The sequence below is a fragment of the Vipera ursinii genome, assembly GCF_947247035.1.
Source record: "Vipera ursinii genome assembly, chromosome: 3".
NCBI lineage: Eukaryota > Metazoa > Chordata > Lepidosauria > Squamata > Viperidae > Vipera > Vipera ursinii.
Window position 1 is genome coordinate 23579000 of NC_139516.1, and position 24392 is coordinate 23603391.

Here is a 24392-nt window from a genome sequence, read left to right on the forward strand (position 1 = left end):
TTGCTTTCAATATGTTTGTATGATTTTTATTGGGAATTTTATAGCAATAAGCTCCTTTGTCATATGTCCAACCAACACATCTAGCAGACGAAAATGCCATAAAATTATACATTCCAATCAATTGATGGGGATCTTTTAAGAAATGGGAGGGGAGATTTCAAGCTTTACTTCCAAATCCCTTGTAAATTAAAAAAAACAATGGTGGGATGCTGAAAGATTTCATCCCAGCATATTATGCTAGCATTCTGTTTAAGGATTTCCAGAATTTTATGTAAAGAAACCTTCATGAATAACATCATCTTTATTTGCAATTTAAAGTGATACATCCTGTTCCACTATTTGTTTTTGCCTTCTGCTACACTTCCTGCTCTTCCTCATTATGAAGCTAAAGCATCTTTATGGCATCATCAAACCATCGCTGAGATAGTACAAAACCTGTCCTTATTACTGTTATGTCAGTACAATGATGTCTGGATGACATAAAGAGAGTGGAAATCACTAATGAGAAAGTGACCCAAGTGTAGTCTTCAGTCATCAGTGTAAAAATAAATAGGCTCAGTCTGCACAACAGAATGCTAATAATGCATTTCCTGCAAAATATGTTTGTTCCAACACCGCATTAGGAATCATTCCATTCCACTAAATTATATGAATATAGAGAGCCAAATGTGTGGTTCATAAGAACAAATTTATGTAGTTAGTTAACAGTCAGTAGCTGGTATAATTCACCAGCTGTTAGATCAGACATGTCAAACACAAGGCCCGGGGGCCGGATCTGGCCTGTGAAGTGGTTTCATGTGGCCCGCGAAGCCATCCTGGAAACAGCGAGGGAACGGCCCCCACTGCCTTGGCCCTGGCCCAGAGACCCTCCTTCTGCCAGAGACCCTCAGATCTGTCCCACTCCTGCCCAGGCCCCCATAGGCACCCTTGATGCGAACAGTGTAGAGCGGGCCATGCCCACCAGGTAGGCCATACGCACTCTAGCCACGCCCACCCAGTAGGCCACGCCCACCCTGGCCATACCCACTCGGCCCCTTGAGGGCAACCGCAATGCTGATGCGGCCCTCAATGAAATTGAGTTTGACACCCCTGTGTTAGATGGTAGTTCATTTATAATCAGAGGTGTTAGAATCCTCCATTCTTGATTTGGATACATTAATGTCCCTTTGTCTTTATCCTACAGGTGTGTAGACCTTCTGGTTTTATTCATTAGCAAAACTGTGCAAAACTTTTTTCATTATTAATTATAATATTTTAACCATTTCATAATGACATAGAAAATACTGCTGCTGTGATGCGACCTTCCCCAAACTGCCTTGGAATTCTGGGAGTTGTAATACCAGTATATCTTAAGGATGTCATGTTCGAGCAGACCGTGTAATGGAGCAGAATGGTATCATGCATATTCCAAATGGAGCTTAAAATTGACTTCCAGTACAGACTCAAGGTTTCAGTTCTTGTCCATATTAAGCTTCACTATAATATGGACAGGGACATTGACAAAACCATAAGGTCTTTCTACTTCTCTGCAGATAATACATATGCATTTTTAATGTATTTGTTTGTGTATTGCTAGATCACAAATACAGTTGATGGTGAAATAGGTAGCCTAGCTGACAGACTCACCCAATTCTTGCTGGAGATATATCTTCCAGAAGTTGGTGACATGCAGAGGCAAAGCTGGAAGAATACACATTTCCTTGTATTGTGCTACTTGTGAAAAATCAAGCCAGTATCTTTCAACAATGAATTGGAACAGGAGCACAATGTCAGGATTGGCAATTGTGAGACAATGTTAGGCTGACATAGTTTTCTGCCATCTCGATGATGGATGGGCAGCATCTTAAATCAGCAACAGGGAAAAGCCTAAAAACTACCACACTTTGTACCTAAGGTGCAAATGCTTAGTGCCCCAAATATATATATCTAATGTGTATTTACATGTTTAGCTTGAGGAAATTTGAAATAAAGGGAAGTTAAAGAGACAAAGTGGAGGAGTAACATTAAGCAGCCTACAGGAATGTCCTTGAAAGAAACTCCAGAAGGTCCAGATTACTACTATTTGTTTATTTTTAATTCCATTTATATCCCGCCCTTCTCCGAAGACTCAGGGCGGCTTACAAGCTTAGCAGTAGCCTTCATTCTATGTATATGCCTGCTTATTAGGGCTTTCACACACACCCCAAGCGGCATTATTACAAAGTCAGCTTGATTGCCCCCAACAATCTGGGTCCTCATTTTACCTACCTCGGAAGGATGGAAGGCTGAGTCAACCTTGAGCCTGGTGGGACTCGAACCTGCACTAATTGCAGGCAGCTGGTGTTACTTAAGGAGGCATCAGCCCACTGCTCCACCAAGGCTCTAGAGACAGGTTGAGACGGCAGGGATTTGCCCATGCAGTCACTAGAGGTCAACATTGACTTGACACACTTAACTAAATCATAAACAGGTTCCTGTGCAACTTGACAAAAAAACAAAAAACCAAAAACCAAAGGATTAAGACAAATTCTTTATTGTACATTCCAGAAAAGATAAACCAAGGAAGAAGGGAAATGGGTGGGAGGGGGAAGGGCTCTACACAATCTCTATAACATCAAAAATTAAGTTCACAGTTCTATTAATTCTACCAGACCTGAAGAAACCTCTGCATTCTTTATTGAACAAAGGCTTTGTCCTCTGTGCTTGGCTCTCTAATCTTTACATATACAAGCAAGGAACAAAAACAAAGCTAAATTCAATAAGCCACCTCTTTTAAATCCCCTCAATCTCTTTCCTTCTATCTCTTTTGCTTTCTAGTCAGTATAATTAATGATGTACTCATTTCAGGAGCATGCTAATGATTTTTAGAAAATTAGATCAGATGGCTTTAGGAAAAGTCCTCCTCAAAACTTTATACTGATGGAAAAACCTGCCCCGAGGAGCAGCTGATGAACCAACGTGTGCTGTACCATCAGGTTTGAACAAGGTCAGCAGAGGATAGAAAGGGTTGCTGGTCCATTGGGGTGGAAAGAAAGCTATTAGCAAGAAAAGGAAGGTGTGAAGGAGAATTAAGCCCATATTACCCTCAGTCAAGCTCTGGGACTTTTCTTATTTCATTATTTGATAAAGTGACTAAATTAGTAGACCAGTGAAATGCTGTGGACATAGTATACTTAGACTTCAGTAAGGCATTTGACAAAGTAGACCACAATCTACTGCTTGGTAAAGTACAAACAGGTGGAATAGACAAAATCACCTCACCACCAGATGGTTTGTAGCTGGCTGACAAACCATTCTCCACGAGTAGTCCTCAATGGTACTACATCCACATGGAGAGAAGTAAGCAGTGGGGTACCACAAGGCTCCATCTCAGGCCCAGTACTCTTCAATATCTTCATTAATGACTTAGATGAGGGAATAGAAGGGGAACTCATCAAATTTGCAGATGACACTAAACTGGCAGGAATAACCAAGACCCCAGAAGACAAGCTCAGGATCCAAAAGGATATTGACAATCTTGAACAATGGGCCATATCCAACAAAATGAATTTTAATGTGGAGAAAAGCAAAGTTTTACATTTAGGCAGGAAAAGTCAGAGGTTTAAGTACAGATTTGGTGAGACCTGGCTCAAAAACAGCAACTGTGAGAGGGACCTTGGAGTCCTAGTGGACAATCACTTGACTATGAGCCAGCAGTGTGCAGCAGCAGCCAAAAACTCTAATATAATCCTGGGTTGTATAAACAGAGGCATAGAATCAATATCACACGAAGTATTAGTACCGCTTAATAAAACCCTAGCGAGACCACAACTGGAATACTGCAACCAGTTTTGGTCACCATAGTACAAAAAAGATGCTGAGACTTTGAAAAAGTGCAGAGAAGAGCAACTAAGATGATCAGGGGCCTGGAGACTAAAACATAGGAAGAACACCTGCAGGACTTGGGTTTGGCTAGTCTAAAGAAAAAAAGAAATAGGGGTGACACGATAGCAATATTCCAATATTTGAGGGGCTGCTACAAAGAAGAGGGGGTCAAATTATTCTCCAAAGCACCAGAGGGCAGGACAAGAAACAATGGTTGGAAACTGATCAAAGAGAGAAGCAACCAGGAATTAAGGAGAAACTTCCTAACAGTGAGGACAATTAACCAGTGGAACAGCTTGCCTTCAGACATCACTGGAGGTTTTTAAGAAGAGACTGGACAGCCACTTGTCTAAGATGGTATAACTTCTCCTGCTTGAACAGAGGGCTGGACTAGAATTCCTCCAAGGTTCTATTCTATTCTAGTGGTGTTGGGAGTCTCCCGATACTCCCACGTTACACCTCTGCTCCGTGAGCTGCATTGGTTGCCAGTTGTCTTCCGGGTGAGATTCAAGGTACTGGTAACGGTGTTCAAAGCACTCCATGGCATGGGGCCGGAGTACCTCAGGGAACATCTGCTGCCGGCATCAAGCTCCCTGCGCCCTGTGCGTTCCCACAGAGAGGGCCTCCTCAGGGTGCCACCGATCAGAGAATGTCGATTGGTGGCCCCCAGGGGGAGATCCTTCTCTGTGGGCGCTCCAGAGCTGTGGAATCAGCTACCGGTAGAGCTCCGGATGGCGCCCGATCTTCGCTCCTTTCGTCGCGATCTTAAGACATTTCTGTTTGTACAAGCTGGCCTAGCCTGATGGGGATTGCTGGGGTTGTTTTATCTTTGGTCTTTTAATTTTTCTTGGGGTTTTTAGCACTGTATTTCCATTGTTTTTAACTAGGGCAATTGTTTAATCTTTTTTAATGTTTGTATTTGCTATTTTATTCTGCCCTGTGAACCGCCCTGAGTCCTCAGGGAGAAGGGCGGTATATAAATGTTATTAAATTAAATTAAATTAAAATTCTATTCTATTCTATTCTATTCTATTCTATTCTATTCTATTCTATTCTATTCTATTCTATTCTATTCTATTCTATTCTATTCTATTCTATTCGTGAAGTGCAGGGAATCAAGAATGATATGAGAAGTTACTTCCAAGTAGTACAATAGACAGGAATCTTGCCAGACTAAAGTACAAATTTGCATAATAATTACATACAACCGATAAAAGTTTAGGGAGGATTAACTTTGGCTCTCTTCCTACACATCAGTTTCATTTGAATTAAATAGCTTCAAGCTGTCTCTTACTTCTAAAATTACCAGCTGAAACTTTGGATCAGACCACCTTCAAAAATGGTATTTTGAGGCTGACTGTGGGTAGTTCTACTATTTCATGCTAGCCAGGAGACATTAAAGAAAAAGAACAAGGGGCAGTTGTACAGATTACTTGCAATAATCTCTGATCCTTTTTGATCACATGACATTGGTTGTGATGGATTGCTTAGCTGACTTATTTCTGGATTAGCCATTTCTTATTTGAAATTGCAGTACAGCTCATATGTTTTAAAAGCTAGGCTCTTTGAAGATGGTGAGCAGACCATTTTCTCATTTGGAAGAATTCTTGCCTCCTCCTACCTCCCAGTTCTAGAGTTTCAAAATGATCTGATTTTTTTTTTTTGGCAGACAAATGCACCCCATTTGAAGTATTGACATAGGAGCATGACACAAGAAGTATGTTTTATTTCCCTTTGGCATGGATTGGGAGGTTAGGGGATTTTTGTTTCCCAGGGCTATCATCAATGATTATTTTTTCCTTATGTTGGAAGAGGAGGGAATTCTCTATTGATTGAAATTGCTTTTGAAAGATTCCAGTCAAGACAACTGGTGTTACGAAAGTGCCCACTAGTTCTGCTCTTAGTTTCAGGGATAAACATGAAGGTTAATATTAAGTGATTCACAGGGGTGCCAACAGATCACTTATTAATCTTCAATGATATTTAACGTGTATATCAAAAGATCTCTGGCAGGTGTTATCAGTATGTTGATGATGCTATATTTCTCCATATAACATGAATCAGGAGAGTCAAAATGTTCCAAACTAGAATCTGAAGACAGCAATGAGATGGCTGAGAGCCAATAAACTAAGAATAAATCATGACAAGATCATGCAGTTCTTCAGTGTGCAAATTGGGAATTGCTTGTTGTCAGAAAGAACGTCTAAATAATATGGGGATGGGGCTCCTACAGTTTTCACTGTCACAGAAGGCCAATCTTGAGTGGCAGCTATGCTCCAAAATAACCTTGTCCCTGAAATTCATGAGGTGCCCATTGTTACATCATCTTTTAAACCTCTGCTGAAAACCCCTCTGATCAGCTACTGTATGTCTATATGAAGGTTAGATTTTTTCCCAGTGTTTCCCCCATTTCTACTGTTTATGGTTTATATATATTTTAGGGTATTGCTCTTATTCTTTGTTTTATAAAACATTTTGAGAGGCTTTTTTACAGAAAGTGGCACAAACATTAAATGTCAACAAAGCATGTGGAACAAATGTAACCATGTACAAACAGAAGCAACAGCAGCATCACCAATAGACAGAACAGTGTTACAGATGTTGCAGTTGTTCATGACAATACTAGGTCACTCAATTCATTAATGCTTACCCAATGACTAATCCATTTATACAGAGAATCGGCACACACCCCATGAGTCGTTCTAATTCTATTGTATGTCACCCATATGTGTCAGGGTAGATTAAATCCTGGAGGTATACTATTAGGATTAATATGCTCAGAAATATCTTGGGAGGTATAGCTACTCCATGCTTCCATCCACTTTTGTATAGTGCTCTGATGTTCGGCCAGCAGCTTAAGCGCTTTGAGGAGTGGTGGATTTCTTGACTTTAATCGACATCTTAAGAGATCAGAAGTATAGGCATGAATGGGTAGAGAGGAGTTTAGCAGGATCTTACTATACTCCTGAATGAGAGCTTCTTGTCGTCATAAGTGCGGGGGAAGTATGTGGCTAAGAACTGGTAGCCAGTAATTATGCACCCAGTAATTAATCTCATCGTATGGTTGAGTTGAACATCAACAAGTCTTGTATCAACAAGTCTCTCTGACAGACTATCCAACATATAGTGAGGGAATGCACTAATAGAAGATACCCAGGAGATTTTAAGGACTTCCTCTGCGTAACAACGGCAGCTACTGACTGGATCTCCAAACTTGACATTAAACTCTGAAATGTTATTTCTGTTTTCCTCTTAGGTTTTATAATTGCTTCTTTTTTAAAAATTGTTTTAACTGTTCTAACTTGTAAATATGAAGTGCTTTTAATTCTGTGTGTGACCAGCCATACGCTAAATAAATAAATAATGACTAATCCCAGCTTGGTTAACCTGCTCTTCTGCTCCTACTTGAACCTGACATATTTCTAATATGTAAATATTCTCCTAGCTCAGTGTCTCACAGCATCACATTTATTCTGTGCCATAAACCAATCAGATATTCAAACAGATCACCTTGTTGTCTTTGCTAGATTTAATGATATTTTTTCCATACATTCCCTTATAAATTGTCTGTATTTCTGACCCGCTTTTAAACTCTTATTTTGGAAAGTCATAGTTTTCAAAGAGCCTAATGAAAGAAATTGCCTGCAGCAGGGAATGGCTTTGAAGAAATCCCAAGTGGAAGCAGTTTCCCTTCAATGTGCCAAATGTGACACATTAGCAGGTGGAAAGCATCTTTTGCACAGCTAAGTTTAGTCCAACATATCATTAATTTCTTTTCTTGACTGTGTGAGTTTGTGACCTCTTTTCAAATCTATTTTTAATGCGCCTTTAAGATCTTGCATGCCAAGCACCGCTATGCGGTGCCAGACCAAGAACTTAGTATTCAGCTTCTTAAATCCCCCAATGCCACAAACAGCTATTGATCCATATCTCAAAAAAAAAAAGTTCATGTAGCAAAAGCAGGTTGAAGATCCTTCTCAATGACATTCAAAAGCCCTGTCTTTTGGTTACTTACTTGGGCTTATATTATAGCATTTTTGTAACAAGCAAAGGCCTTAAACTTTGTAAGATTACCCAGTTTTCTGTGTGAAAAGTTTTAAGTTCAATCATAGCAACTTTAGCTGAAAGGATTTGCATTAGAGATCCAGTATGATTCCAGCCATGACCTTGGGAAAATGATATTACACGGAAAGAGAGAACATACCCATATTTCATGCCACCCGATAACTAAAGTAGGTGACAAAATCCTGCATCATTCTTGTGAGTAGTCCACTCAGTAAGCCCTTTTTAAATCCACCAAATTGAAAGAGAATAATAAGAAATTTCTAGCCCAGTGGTCATTAATCTAAAAAAAAAAAAGCAGGTCACTGGAAAAGTGCAGGAAGAATTAAGGAACATATACAGGCTTGCTGCTGGATGTAAACTGAAGTGGAAGGAGAGATCTAAGTAAGAGAAGTTCAAATCATCATTCTGTGGTTTTGGTTGGCCAGGAAGATGAGTGTGCCCCAGTTATGAACTACAAAACCATGGATGACAAAACCACAAGGGTTTAAAAAATTAGTAGCCCGGCTGTGGCAGATGGGCATTTAACTATCAGAAGCACCAATAGCCTTGGTGGAGCAGTGGGCTAATACCTCCTTAAGTAACACCAGCTGCCTGCAATTAGTGCAGGTTCGAGTCCCACCAGGCTCAAGATTGACTCAGCCTTCCATCCTTCTGAGGTAGGTAAAATGAGGACCCAGATTGTTGGGGGCAATAAGCCGACTTTGTAATAATGCCGCTTGGGGGGGGGCGAAAGCCCTAATAAGCAGGCATATACATAGAATGAAGGCTATTGCTAAGCACATTGATTTGTGCTTTAGATTGTAAGCCACCCTGAGTCTTCGGAGAAGGGCAGGATATAAATGGGATTAAAAATAATAATAATAATAATTTGGCAAAATGGAAGTGAAAAAAGCAGGTTTTCAACATGTAAGTGAATTCAAAATGCCATCTCCAGGGAGAGGGAATATAATGGAGAGCATACTAGCGGATGTCCAATATCAAAAACACTGTTTATCATTGCTGTGAATTTCATACTTCTGTTCACCGGACATCAACCTGAGAATTGAGAGGTGAATCAAAAATACTGTGTTACATGCAGTCAAAAGAAAGAGAATTGCAGTAGCTTCCTTTTATTCCTGGAGACTATTAAGGGCCATGGTTTATAAAACACCAAAGATCAGAAAAGAATGTAGGTGAAAATCGTTGTCTTAATTGTTAAATGCTGCATCACCAGATTTTTTTCTAAAATTGGTCTTTTACAAAATCTGTGGACACTGAGTTGCCTGATTACCTAACGTAATAAATGGAGCAAATAATCTGTTAGAACTGGCCTTATATTTCCTGCTTTACTCCTTAAGAGGGATTAGCTCTTGTTGTTTCTGATGTTATATAATTTAGACAATTAAATGTATTTCTATTCTACCTTTTTCCCAGGCAATTTTCAAGAGAATTCTCCTTCTTATCACAGCCCATTATCCTTTAAAGTTGTTGGAAATTCCATTTAAAAAACTGGACTGGCTAGATTCTGCAGAGACTATGACCATCGTAGATCTATAGATAGGAAACATTTCTAGTTATATAAAGAAGGCTTCCCTGGAGTCAAGTTCCACTACATACATGTTATTATGTGTTTTCTTGGGAACAAAAGTGTTAGCTATGTAAGAAGGCTGGTTAAACATAAATAACCAAAGGAGAGCAAAAAAGTCTACAAGAATCTCTCCCCTCTCCCCCCACCCCCTATATTCTGCAATCCAAGGTTGGATCTACCATTACTTTGCATTTAGGTAGCCCATTGTGAGAAAGCTTGAGGGAACTTTAGACGTAAACAACCAAGAGAGAGCAGCAAAATCTACTGGCAGTTTATTTCAAATGACAATTTAATTGACGTGGCAAACCTGGGAAGAATGGGTTCAAATCATGTTGAGATAATCTACCTTAATAGTTTCCCATATTCTCTATTTATAAAAAACACCTTCCTGCAGTCTGGATAATTCATGTTGCTTTTACCTAGTCCAAATGGATGGGGGCTTCACCAAGATTAACTTTCTAGTGTAGCACACCTGTATGTGCTATGAACAGAAATGGTGTCACAAATAGATGTGTAACAAACAGCTGCAGGCTCTTCAGCCACTCAAGTTGCCTTTTTGAGTGGAGTAAATGAGAAACAGGCTCACACAATCTCTAGGGAAGCAGCAAGAGAACATTTTGTTTTAAGAGTTCAAATAAAACTTGAAAGGGAAGGCAGAACACAGTGACAAAGTGTCCTTGAATAACGTGTTTCTTTTTACTTCCTCATATCAAACAAGACTATGTCTTCTTGCAGTGGCAGACTATTGAGTTATTCTAAAGAAGGCTATCTTAGCTTCAGTAAGCAAAACAAGCCAGTAGTAAATTAAAAAACAAGAAAGCCTTTAAATACCACTCAAAGTGGGCTGTATGAGCCTTTTGGGCTGTTGGCTGATTGGTATCCTGTAGACTGGTCAGCTCATTGTAGGCTGGGTAAATGTTATAGGATAGTGTGTTTGCAATGATCCATGAGCTCTCTTACACATCAGGGCTCTTGTACTTCATCTAAACACTTATACTCCACTTTCTGGCCACATCAACCTCCCCCTCAAAAGAATTATAATAATTAAAACAATAAAACTTCCCTCTCAGACATCTACTTTCATACACAGTCATGAAAGCATCATAAAAATTGTGCTGAATGAGTGCAAAGGTCTAGTTCAGCAGTCTATTCCTACGGTGGCTAAATAAATAGTTTTGGTACACTATCTAATCATGGTAGGAGGATGCAAGCATCCCACAGGGTCAATAAAACAAGCATAATTGCTGAAAAAACAAAACAACAACAAAAGCCTACTGAATTTCTATCAGAGTTAGTTCCAAATCTAAAAAACAGTGGTGATACTCTGATATAAATCTTGTCCTTCTTCACTGCAACCCGAGTTCTAAAAGCAGCAATACATGAAAGAAAGTTATAAAAGGATTCTGAAGACCGTCTTCATAGCGTATAGACCAGACATGTCAAACACAAGGCCCGGGGGCCGGATCCGTTCCGCGAAGTGGTTTCATGTGGCCCGTGAAGCCATCCTGGAAACAGTGAGGGAATGGCCCCCACTGCCTTGGCCCTGGCCCAGAGACCCTCCTCCTGCCAGAGACCCCCAGATCTGTCCCACTCCTGCCCAGGCCCCCATAGGCACCCTTGATGCGAACAATGTAGAGCTGGCCACGCCCACCAAGTAGGCCATACGCACTCTGGCCACGCCCACCCAGCAGGCCACGCCCACCCTGGCCACACCCACCCGGCCCCCTGAGGGCAACCGCAATGCTGATGCAGCCCTCAATGAAATTGAGTTTGACACCCCTGGTATAGACTGAATATGCAAAGGGTTGCAAAGACATGGGAATTAGCTACAGTATGTGCTTCCCAGCTAAAATGATGTCTGTAAGCCTATGAAGGAATTTTAGACATGTATTGATATATCACATACAGCCCAGCTAGAATAATAGAACTGCCACATTGGAAGAAATCACAGAGGTCATCTATAGTAGTCCAATCCCCTGTGATGTATAGGATAACCGTCCAAGAGAGCCTCTTCTCAAAACCTTCCAGAAATATACAGTAGAATCCAAAACCTCCATAGATACTTTGTTCTGCTGTTAGGAAAATTTTCCTTATATTTTAAAAAAATATAGGTGGCTACAATTTGTTTCTGATTCTAGTTTCTGTGGGCATGGAAAATAGTTCTCAGGCAGCTTCCCTATAGCTTTCCTTTATGGATTCAAACATGGTTACCATGTCTCATTAAATCTTCTCTTCAGATATCCTCAAAACCCTGTATCATCTTTGTTGCCGTCCTTTGATTGGTTTGTCAGCATTTTTCTGGAAATATGTCACTTAGAGTTGTACACAGTACTCCAAGTATGGTCCTCTATAAAGAAAGGATTCTAACTGGGTGGAGATTTGTTTTCATACCTCAGTAGGTGCCTCAATATATACATAATGCCATCTTACAAAGTGAAATATGTCCTGTGGATCGTCTTACATGACTAAAATGTAATTCATGTGTTCGGCATGAAATCATGCAGTATAGAAACAGATTCATGTGGGAGTGACTAGTCCTGCAAATAAGTTGTACTTAGACCTTTGAAACAAATGTAAGTTGGATCAAGATAATGTACTGTACAAAGCAAACAACAGTGAGCATTTTAGCTCTGCATTTTACATTGGATGAAATTAATGAACACTTTATAAAGATATCCCCATGCAGAGTGCTTTGCAGTAAACTGATCTGGTTTATTCCTGACTTTGTCAGATATGGTTTGGAAATCAGAAGGTAGCCTCAAAAAACATCAGGTCCCCTAATAAATATTAGTTTTAATTAGATTAACATCAGTTCACATTTAATCCTAAAACACATTTATAGCTGACAAGGTAGAGAAGAGTCATGGTTAAAAAAGGAAGGCTAAACATTTTCAAAGATGGTTTCCTATCTGAATACTATTAATTATAAGGGAACAAATATATATCCTAATAGCTTCATGGCTTTGTGTATGAAGGGCACTTATTTCCATATGAACTATCTCAAGGTAAAAGCAATGCAGAAGACAGGTGACTGTTTGTTAGCTTCCTTAAGCAATTACTTTTCTATGAATTTAAATTCATTCTAATTGAAAGAATATTACAGTTAGGGTTGAATACTGCATTCTACTATGTAAGATCTAGCCTAGTATTTTAAGCAATGTTTCTAATAGGGAAGACTCAATCTCTAGTGAAAATGCCAGGACTGTATGTTTAACTTTCAACATGGAAAGCATGAGTTCTTACATTAAATCATAATGTCACAAGACCATGAAGGCAAATAGATAGTAGAAAATGCATTGTCATTATTACCGCATATATTCTGAATGCACTAATTTAAATAATAGGTCATGTAGAATGAAATTACATCACTATTTGCAAGCTCAGAGAGCATCAAGGACTACATAATTACATTATATAAGTTATGCATATAATGCATTTGTTCTTTAGCAATGTTGCCTTAACTAAATTACAGTGGCAATTAGTGCACTCTTGGAAGACCTGAAAGAACACATCAAGGAGAAAATCTATGTGGTTGCTAGGAATCAAAAATAATATAATGGCACATAATCAATCAATCAATCAATCAATCAATCACATATTGCCTTAAATAAATAATTGCACAATACTATTTTCCATGGTACAGGTTTAGTCAGCCATAACTGAAATCTTCACAAGCACTTCTTTATTAATTCTTTAGTTCAATTGGTTTTGGCAATCAATTGAAAAAGAATTTAAAATGGAGATTCCATGGCAAATGGTTATTTAGTGCCTTCCTTCTTTGAACACAGAAAGGGCAATAACAAAGATAGAATATTCTCTAGTACAGCAAATGGTGTCCAAGTCTAGAAAATAAAAGAGAGGTTGGAATACTAGAATAAATTTAAGGATACATATCTCACACCTTCCTTAAACTGCCTATAAATTTTGCAACAATGAGATACTATCAGAAACCTGAGACTGAGTCTAAATTTGGGAACCTTAGCCTTTTAATTTGGAAGAGAGCTTTCATTAAGTAATTGTTTAAGGTAATAATTCTGCTTTTATCCTGTTTTATGGAGCCATCATTTTTTTCTGTTGTATTAACAGCTATTTCCCCCCCCCTCAGGGATCAAATTTAATTATTTTAACTGTTTTTAACTTCTGTATTGTATTGATGTTTTTAAATACTTTGTAAACCGCCCTGAGTCCTACGGGAAAAGGGCGGTATATAAATTTAATAAACTTAAACTTATTAATCCCATGACACGAATCCCATGACATGTCTATCAACTGACATTTTACTAAGGAAAAGAAAATAACTCGCAGGGAAACAAACTATCAAGAATGAAAATGAATGTTTCCAGATAAGCATGAATTCACACAGTTATGCTTATGACCCATTGGTTTATTTAAAAATACCCCCAAAATGACATTTTCAGCATAATGTAAAAGAAGCCTTTGTGGATCAATACAAGAAAAGGTCTAGAATATGAGGCAGCTTTTTTTTATTCTTTCGTTCCTTCTCTTATACTCATGACTTTACTGCCAGGACCACAGGTGCATGCCATTAAGGGAGCAACTTTATGTTTTGTCCAGATGTAATACTATTTTTAGGATTGCACTGTTATTGCCTTCTCCCCTCTGATCACAGCTGGAAAGTAAAAGCAGCACACTGCAATAAAGCTGCTGAGATGATGGAAGGTGCTTGTTGTTTCTAAGCAAAAGTCTGAATACCCTGAATAGGAAGATCTGCTGTCATATGGCAAACAGATTTTAGCACCGTCAAAGGCATAAAAATGCATTCCTGTTCATCTCAGTTTTGTAATACAGACAAGGAGCAGAGCTGTATTATTAAAATTACACAGGAGAATTATTTGCTGGAGGCATTTTCACGGGGAATGTAAGTTGTATTATAGTTGTAGAGCAAAGCAACTTGATGGCAGTGGTGAGTGTAATACAATCATGAGAAAAACAACCCTGTAAAGATTCTTACTTTTAAATTATCCTTCAAAAATTATCTGAGTCACTTGTCTACATATCAGTTAGAAGGAAATTATCTAGCGAGACAGACAAAATACTGAATGATAAGACAGTGAAAGGGTCAGCAAAAATTAAATAAGGACTTGCAGAAGAGGTTGAATGAATTTTTTTTTACAATGGTCTTTTCAGGAAGAAAGAGAAATAAGGCAAATATTGACATGAGATGAAGGACTAGGATCTAAAACCTAGATTTTACTGATAAACTGACAACAATCATCAGGTCCTCATAAGAGTCATCTATACATTCTTAAATAATGTGAATGTGAAATTTTGAACTTTTCAATAAAAAACAGGTAACATGCTCCTCTGTATACTGGAAAACTGGAAAGTGGCCAGTGTTAACACCCATTTTTTTTAAAAAGAATGGAGAAGAGATCAAAAGAATTACAGGCTGACTAGCTTAAAAACTAGCTTGCTGTTTTTAAGCAAATTGAAGGGGAAAAATTGCAGAATAGGGGACATTGGTTCAAAGTGGTCCAAGAAATTGGAACATTGGGAAGAAGAGTAGTTCCAGCAGTTGGTGCTAGGAGATTGTTGCTAAGGGGAATGGAACATACAAAGAGCAGTTTTAAAAGGCAATTGGAGGAAGGACGAAGAAGAGGAAAATTGTGTCCTCTGCAAATCCAGAAATGAGTCAACATCATTATCACCCTTCCAATAAGAAGAAAACAATGTGAGGGGCAGGTTAAAAAATGCTATGGATGTGCAGGAGTTTTCAATTTAGCTAAGAGTTAAAAGAAAAGTGTAGGAAATGGAAGATGGATGAAATCATTAAGCAGAAATACTAGCAACGGGCTCATACCTGAAAAAATAGAGTCAGAAAGACAAACATGCCGAAGGAACTTAGGTTAAAAGATCCCTCCCCAAAAGGGGGGGTTGGGTTAAAAAGGAATTTTAAAGCAAATTTTAAAAATTTAAATGCTGCTTGGATAATATAGTATGATATTTACAGGCAATGGGGAAGAGGTTAGAGTACCTCAGTATACACTTTACCTCAGTTTTGCCCTGCAAGAGGAACTATGTTCCAGGACCTCAAGGCAGAAACAACAGGAAAATATAAGCAAAGAACAGGAGATGCGCAAAGAGACAGTAGACTGCCATAAATGTGCCTTCAGGACCAAATCATTTGCATCTTTAAAGGACCTTGAAGGATGCCATCTCAGGGCCCTGTTCTATGAACTCTGAAACTCACAAACAAGGGGGATAGTTCCAGAGGACCAAGGAACAGACAATGTTGTTCTTATCTTCAAAAAGGAGAAAAAAGAGGGCCCTGACCGATGATCAGCTTGATATTGATACAATACATTATTAAGCACACGGTTTATGTAATGCAAGCATTACTTGGCAGGCACTAGTATGGAATTATCATTGTTCTTTGATCTTAAAAGATTCAACCAGATTGCCAGCAGATTTTTATGAGGCAGAATGGCTCTGAGCAATAGTGATGTGGATCTTGTGGGAGGAAAGAGTTCAGCATATTGCTGATTTTTCCATAAAAAAGACACAACTGCTAAAATTGAGAATATCAGTAATGAATAAAGAAATATAATTGTTAGGGAAAGTGGACAAGATCCACCCAAATCCTTAAAAATAAGATTTTAATATATGAAATTTCACTGCTTTCTCTAGATGACTAGATTATTCTTAGAGCTTTGTTTATCCAAACATGTGACTTTTAGATATCACATTGTTTAAAGATAACATTATAAACCATCCCAAAGGACAAGTCTGGCTGAAAAAAACTTGGGTATATTAAAAAAAATTTTTTTCAAGGCAGCTTTAGGGTGAGGAGCAATGATTGGAACAAAGAAAAAGTTAAATAGTTATTTCAGTTGATGAAAACAAACAAAAACCATAAAGAACTTGAAAAGGGTCTTCAAACACTGGAGCTAAAATGATTCATACAGTTTATATAAACAAATATAAAGTGATGCACATGAAGTAAAGGAAACTCCACCTTTACATATATACTGGTGGAAAATCATCAAAAGCATTTAGAGTAAATCACAGAGAGGGTAGAACTACTTGTTTTTCAACGTGTACTAGTTCATCTCTTTGCTCATTACTTACTTTCCTTCTGATCCATAGCTGTTCATACTGTCCTCAATGGATTCGTGACTGGCTTGCCGGATAGTTCGACTTGGCATTTCAACAGCCAGTCCAGTTTCTGTACTCCGCTGGATAGCACCTTTGAGTTTCCGGCCGTCTCCTTCTAAAGCAAAGACGAAGTGAGAAAGGGAAAGGGAAAGAGAGAAGAGAGAAGAGAGAGAGAGAGAGAAAAGATTAGGCATTTAGACATTGGGTGAAGAATGTTCAGTAATGTAACACTAGTACATACTAACAGCATGCCTAAAACGCCAATAGTTAGATATACTGGTGGTCCTCGACTTATGATCACAATTGAGCCCAAAATTTCTGTTGCTAAGTGAGACATTCGTTAAGTGAGCTTTGCTCCATTTTAAGACTTTTCTTTCCACAGTTGTTAAGGGAATCACTACACTTATTAAGTTAGTGACATGGCTGTTAAGTGAATCTGACTTTCCCATTGACTTTGCTTGTCAGAAGGCCCCAAAAGGTGATCACAAGGCCCTGGGACACTGTAACTGTCATAAATATGAGTCAGTTGCCAAGCATCTGAATTTTGATCATGTGACCTTAGGCATGTTGCAACAGTCATAAGTGTGAAAAACAGTCATGTCACTTTTTCCAGTGCCATTGTAACTTTGAATGGTCCCTAAATGAACTGTTGAAAGTCAAGGACTACCTATACTACCATAAAACTCTTCAGGTTTTAAAACATAACTTATAAAAACACATTCCAGAGAATCAGACAGTTGTTTCCTAAAAGCCAGTATTATTTAAGAAAGTGAGAGGAAAGAGTTGAGCGGAGAAGTAGTCTCCTCTCTGCAACTGATGTGCTTGATAATTGTGTCACCTCCATTGTTTATCTATTAGCAGAAGTGACAAAATTCTCCCTAATGAAAATCACACCTGTGACTTTCAAAACTGTATCACATGTACTGTTAAAATGTTAGATGTTAGAGTCCAATCTCCTTCAGTCCCATTCAGTATACTCAGAGATGATATGAGTTGTCGCCTACCTCCTGGATTTATCCACTTATTTTTATGAGTACCTGTTGCTTCTATTTCTGGGAAAATTTAAAAAATATATTCTCTTTATGAGTAATGAAAACCATATGTAGCCAATAATATGGGGAGGTTATTATTTATGCAACAATTCCTTTACTCTCCTTTTCAGCCACTCTATTTCATTGATTTTATTTCTGTCTTGTAATGTGGTTCATATTTTCATATTTTTCCCCTGTTTCTTAACTTCAGATTGTACTCAAATTAGGCTTTTGTGGGATAATTAACCATTTTACCAAAACATGACCAGTTCAAGAAAAAAATGTCTTACATAGTGCCAACGAGTGATGGTTGGTAAAACAATGAATGCTTGACCCACTAATATATCAGTTAATTTCAGCTTCTGCTGAAGTCAAAGCCTGTCAATGTCTTTCTTTCTTACTGTATATCAATTTATCCACCATGGGAGTTCTTACAAGCAGTAATTACCACTTATCTAAAACTTGAATCAGTAATGATTATTTATTCCAGTCTTCTGGGAACTTGTTTGCTGCTTCTTATCAGAGGCTCCTGTCACACAGTGATTAAAAAAGATTAAGTGATGTGAAAACCCCATTCACTCTAAACCCATTAAGTAGTTCTATGCCAAGGGAGTAGAGTATACTTTTGGGGGGCTAAGACCACTCTCAACATTTTTAAAAGTGTACTAAGTTCAAAAAATGGGTGAGAACAGGGCAAAGAGAAGAACCACTAGATTTGACCTGATCAAATTAATTAAATACAATAGAACTACTCTCAATGCATTTCATATTTGTCTCAATTCAGGAATCCAAATTAAAACATCCCAGGCAGATGGCCCTCTAGCCTTTCTTTGAACACAGCTAATGGAAAGGACGCTTCTCAACTGTGAGTAACTGGTTCTATTGTTGAACTTCTGCTTTTCTGTAACTTGTATCTGTTATTCCATGTCCTGCGCTTTGGAATGATGGAAAACAGATATTTACTTTCTATGTGAAATCTTTTCAGGTAACTGAAGCACACAATATCCCCTCTCAGCTGTTTTTTCTCAGTTCTAAATCTGCCCAGATCCTTCAATCCTCTTCACCTTTTCTAAACCTATTCTGGCTTCTCAGAGTCGTTCAAATGTCATGTCGGGAACTGAGCATAATGCTTGAGGTGAGACCTGAGCAAAGCAGAATAGAGTGAAATGATTACACCCCAATAATAATTAGTATATAATGTAATCTAGCCCTTCCTTCCTTCCTTCCTTCCTTCCTTCCTTCCTTCCTTCCTTCCTTCCTTCCTTCCTTCCTTCCTTCCTTCCTTCCTTCCTTTCTTTCATATTGCTGGCTCAGATTCAATTTGCCATTGACTACTATTACAATATTTTTTTCACAACTCCTATTATCTAATCCTACGCCTGGAATTTGAAGTTTGCTTCTAAGTGAAATCTTCTACATGACTCTGTTAACAATTTATTCTTATTTTCAGCCCATCCTTCCATATCGCATCAAGGTCATTTAATTGTATTTCTGTCTTATAGTATTAGTGATGCCACCCAATTTTGTAACATCTGCAAATTTGATAAGCATTTCCTCTTCCTATTGATCTAGATCATGAATAAAAATGCTGAAGAGAACCTGAAGAGAACCCAGAACTGACCCTTATGCATACCACTTGATACCTCTTCAATGTGATGAACAACTATTGACAATCACTGCTTGAGTACAGTTTTCAAGCAATCTAGTTGTAATGCCATCCAGATCACATTTACTTGAGGCTGCAAACGTTAGTTATAAATATGGATACATGGGAAAAATGTAAGAAAGTAGTGTTAAATTTACACTGTATTACAATGTAAGAGGTTTTTTAAAATAAAATGATGTATCATAGATGTATGACACTGGTCAAAGCTGTCAAAAATGTACAAAGGAATATCAATTCAGTGTTGGAAGTGTGAAAATGAAGAGGGGACCTTTTATTGTGCATGGTACTTGTGAAAAAGCCAATGAATTTTTTGGGCAAATCCATATCCAAAAGATATTGCAGATTAACATTATGATGAAATCAGAAATTTCTACTGGGTTTTATGAGTATTGAACTAGAAAATAAATACAGGAAATTAATACTGCATCTGGAAGAATCATGAAATGCCACAATAGAAGATTGGATTATACAATTGATGAAGCTTAGAGATATGCTCTGATAAAGAATTTTTTAAAAAAGATTGGAAACCTTGTATGGACTTTTTGTTGAAAGAAGAAAATGGAAGAGAAAGAATAAGATAACAACTACTCAATAGAAAGAAGTGCTGAAGTTATAATTCTATTTTTTGTTCTCTTTCTTCCCCTTATTTTTTCTTTTTCTTATGTACTTTTTTACTTATCTTAAAGTATATTTTTATACTTTTATTATATTCAAAATTCTAATAAAAATAAATTTAAAAACCAAGATTATATTTACTTTGCAAGTGTATAAATTACTGAAATAACACACATGAATATTTGGGAGAATAAATGTGTGAAAACATAGGCATATATTTGTTTTCGTAGATTCTCGCGGGTGTCTGTATGTGTAGATCTAGAGTCTCGGGTTTCTTCCCGCGTTCCTTTCATCTTCAGAAAGTTGTGGCGACGTTTCGATGAAATCCCATCCGTCAATATCAGGCCGGAGTGTTCCTCCGGAACAGCCAGACCACGCATTGCTCCTGGAAGCAGCAGGAGGAACACTCCGGCCTGATGATGACGGATGGGATTTCGTCGAAACGTCGCCACAACTTTCTTTTTTTTTTTTAATTGAAAAGTTTTAACATACAGTTTTTCTTTAAAGAACAACTTTCTGAAGATGAAAGGAACACTGGAAGAAACCCGAGACTCTAGATCTATATATATATATATATATATATATATATATATATATATATATATATATATATATATATATATATATATATTATACCAAAGTTTTGTTTTGTTTTATTTTGTTCAGCTGTGCCATAATAGGTAATTTATTCTTTTTATCTAAAAACCGTTTCTCACCTTCCCTTTTAGACCTTTTTGATTATAAATTCCATTTGCTTTGATCATCAGTTTTCATCAGATCCATACTTGATAACATTTATTTAATAGAACTTTGAAAAAGTTTCACTTCAGAAGTACCTTTTCTAACAGTTAAATTAAGCACTGCCAATTCAAGACTGAAACACAAAGAAAAAAAATTGGTATAAAGAATCTTACCGTCCAAGAATCTTTATTTTGCTTTAAAGCACAGTGTGCATTAATATGACCAACATTTCTTTTTCAGCAAAAGTTTATTAATGCACCAGCAATAACTTGAGTGGTCATCAGCAATAACCAAATATCTTGAGACACATAAAATCATTCAACAGTCTTCTAGCTCAGTTTATTTCTGTGGGTTGTGTCTTCTGCCTATTTTTAAGAAATAGACAAGCAAGCCAGCTTTCTCATCCCCAGCTAGATCACCATTCCCTTTGTTTTAAAAAATCTATTTTCATAGATGACTATGAATGCAAGTATGATGGAATTTTTAAGAATAGGAAGGGACTCCAGTAGATATTTTAATCAATAGTTGGCCCTGCTCAGCAAACTGGATAGTTTATTAGTCACTTGGGCATAAGTGCCCATCTTACTGATAGATGTTTTTAATTTTTTAAACTTTAAAAAAGATGCATTAATCCTTGTAAATTAATACACACACAAAATGACCATTATGATGATGAATTTAATGTTGTTCTTCTGATGTGACAACATAAAAATGGCCACCTTAATATATACTAAGGCTTCTTAGTGAATTAAGAACGTAAAGCTTTTTTGCTGAATCCTAACAGGTCTCTCCTTTAACAAGCTCAGCTTTTATTTTCAGAGGACACATCCAAAACGTTGAGCATTTGCATCTGTCACTTTTTTCCCAAGGAGCAAAAATCAGTGAGCAATGTTCTCTCCAGCTTTCCCTGTGACAAGGATAGAGGCTCAAGGTCATCCACTGAACTTCAAGGATGAGCCTCCCCCAGTCCTGAACAGCCATCTTTTTTCTTCCAATTCTTTAATTTTATTCTTGTCTCAGGGAGCTTGGTTCAATTTGATTTTGTTGATAGCATATATTTTAAATTTTCCCTTTCTCTCTAATTCACATGCAGACAACAGAAATCCAATGGATTATTTGCCAGGAGATATTTCATTACACATTCTTTCTTTGCTGAATAAAAAAATTCCTTTCATTCAAAATACAAGTGATAAAAATAGTAACTCAGCCGAATGACATGAATGCTTAACATCCTGCTGCATACTCTAAGTTCACAAAATGATTTGTTTTTACTGGATATTTTATGCAGATTTTCATTTTCTTGTATTAGCATGTTTAACCCCTTTGGACTGGTGTATCAGGAGCAAACAATGATATATTTTATAAATTTGACCAGGAAGGAAGGAGAATGAACAAAAAAGCTTAGTCTTTAGTACAGAGAAGCCAAAGCCAGTGCCTAAGGTCAAAGGAACAGCAACAATAAAAAGTCTTCAGTGAAGCAGACTAATGTGTTTGTGTTTGTTTGTGTGTGTGTCTGTGTTTAGTGCTGCAAACTTTATCCCACAAAGGCCGATGATAGTTCTCCACTTTTGATGCAGGAACTGCAATCCATTGATGTCATTTAGCTATCAGATGTAATGCTTTGTATTAAACTCCATAATTAGAACTATATTCATTCCATTTAAGCCAGTTTGGCCATTTCTATATCCCATGGCAATGAATTCTTTAATTATGTATTCTGAAGCTGCTTTCAGTTCTAACGAGATGCCCCTGAGGTTTAATGAAAAACAATTCAGTCAATGCAGCTTAAGTGACTGAGTGTGTAAGAAGAGCTAAGGTGTCATTGACAGCCATTTCAGAGTCTTTATTCTTAAGAAGCCCAGTTAGGGTCAATAAATAAGTGACCTTGACTAACTTCCAAAAGCTAAACAAGATTGGTCCCGTTAATACTTGGAAGGGAGACTACAAAAGAATACCAGAGCTGCAGAGCAGGCAGGAAGTAAGAAAAAAGTAACTAAATGTAAACTGTTTTCCTCTAATGGCAAGGGTTATTGAAGAACTCAACTGAGATGAATGCCCCTCACTCTGTCTAGACCCCTCCTTTGGGGCAGAACTAATCTTCTGTATTAATACAGTTTCATTACCTTTGGACAGACCATTTGGTATGGCAATCTTATTTAAAAAATTGTTCTCATGCAAGAGGTTAGGCAAGACTTTAAGAAACAGCATTACAAATGACCATTGTTTTCAACATCTAAAAAGCAAGTGAAAGCAAAATCATGAAATTATCTGTGATTATTTGCTTCATTTTAAAAAAAAACACATAGACCATGGCTATAATGTAGATGAAGATTCCCAGTCATCTACATAAAGTAGTCTGGAACGTGAGTCATTGCAATGTTTCTTTCTACATTTTGTAAAATAGAAGAAATAAAAACTATTAATGAGTTCTTCCTGCTTATCTTAGAACCTGGTCCCAGGAAATGAACTTGTGAGCACACCAAAAAGGTATACCTAAACAAAGATGTCGTGAAAAGAGTCAAATGCCAAAATCAGAAAGAATGACTCAATACTCCTATATGTTCAGAATTCCCTGGGTATAGGGGGAAAAACTCATTGGGGAAATGATTATATTAAAGCTTATCTTTTATGGTGTTAGGCATCTGAACAAGTCTAATCTCAAATGTTCAAAATCCACTGGCATGACATTTCAGTCTCCTAAGACCTTCAGCTGTGGTCTGGCAACTGACCGTTAATTAATGAAATAATTTCCAAGTATACAATTGCTCAACCTGAACACATCAGAGTGTTTACTTTTATCCCTTGTGTTCAAAAACAGACAACCCATTAGATCAAAGGTGGGGAACAGTGGCCAAATCATTAAATATGATTTAAAATTATGAAATAGAAATTGCTAATGAGGATTAACGAAGAAACGCAGATAGGAGGGATTCGAGGAAGTCACCTGAAAATGATTAGAAAGATTAGGAATAATGGAAGTTAAGTATTCTTTTTGTATTTTTGTTGTTGATTGTATTGTTTATGTCATGTCTTGTTTTTTATATGTATTTTTTTTGTTTAAATATATGTTTATATAAAAGCAATAAAAAAATTTTTTAAAAATGAAGTCCACAAGTCATAAAATGGCCATCGTTTTCCATCCCTGCATTAGATTCTGAACACTTAAGTTTACATTCCAGAGATCACCATCTGTGGACTTGGGTGACATGAGTCTCAACACAATGCGATTTTTCAAACTTGGTAAAACTGATCTATTAGAATAAAAATCAGAAAGTTGTTTCTGTAGTCTGGGATCATCTGAAACTTCTGAACTCAGGTGAGGCCAATGGCTTTATTAAAATGTGCTTATTATATATATATATATATATATATATATATATATATATATATATATATATATATATATATATATATATATATATATATATATATATATATATATAAAACATTGCCAATTAACACAGCCAAAGAAAGGCAATTTCTCCATGAAAGCCGAATTGGGAGAGCTCACAACCAGCTCCAAACATAGGAGAAGACAATTCTAAGCTCTTGGTGGAGGCAGTTCTATATTTTACAGAAATCATCGCAGAAAATTAAATTCCTAACTATTTCCAGACTAGCTGAATCCACTGTAGAAATGGAACAGAGAAATATTCTGACATGAATGTGCAAATGTGAGCATTAGGTACAAAAGGCTTTTTGATAGGGATTTAATTAAATTCAGACAGAGAAGAAGAAATAAGCAGTA

At 37.3% G+C, this 24392-nt stretch overlaps 2 protein-coding genes across 3 annotated transcripts in view; one reads left to right on the forward strand and one right to left on the reverse strand.

Moving 5' to 3' along the window:
- LOC310638086 (uncharacterized protein) overlaps positions 1 to 24392 on the forward strand; it is an 880437-nt gene that overhangs the window by 134861 nt on the left and 721184 nt on the right. The gene's annotated exons all lie outside the window — the stretch shown is intronic.
- RIMS4 (regulating synaptic membrane exocytosis 4) overlaps positions 1 to 24392 on the reverse strand; it is a gene marked incomplete at both ends in the record, with an annotated part of 93805 nt that overhangs the window by 9846 nt on the left and 59567 nt on the right. Inside the window, one exon of one of the 2 annotated variants that reach the window (XM_083358838.1) lies at positions 16565 to 16703. In XM_083358838.1, coding sequence (XP_083214964.1) covers positions 16565 to 16703 — 139 coding nt within the window. Of the gene's footprint in view, positions 1 to 16564; positions 16707 to 24392 lie in introns of both variants that reach the window. The other variant, XM_083358837.1, reaches the window with a different exon arrangement.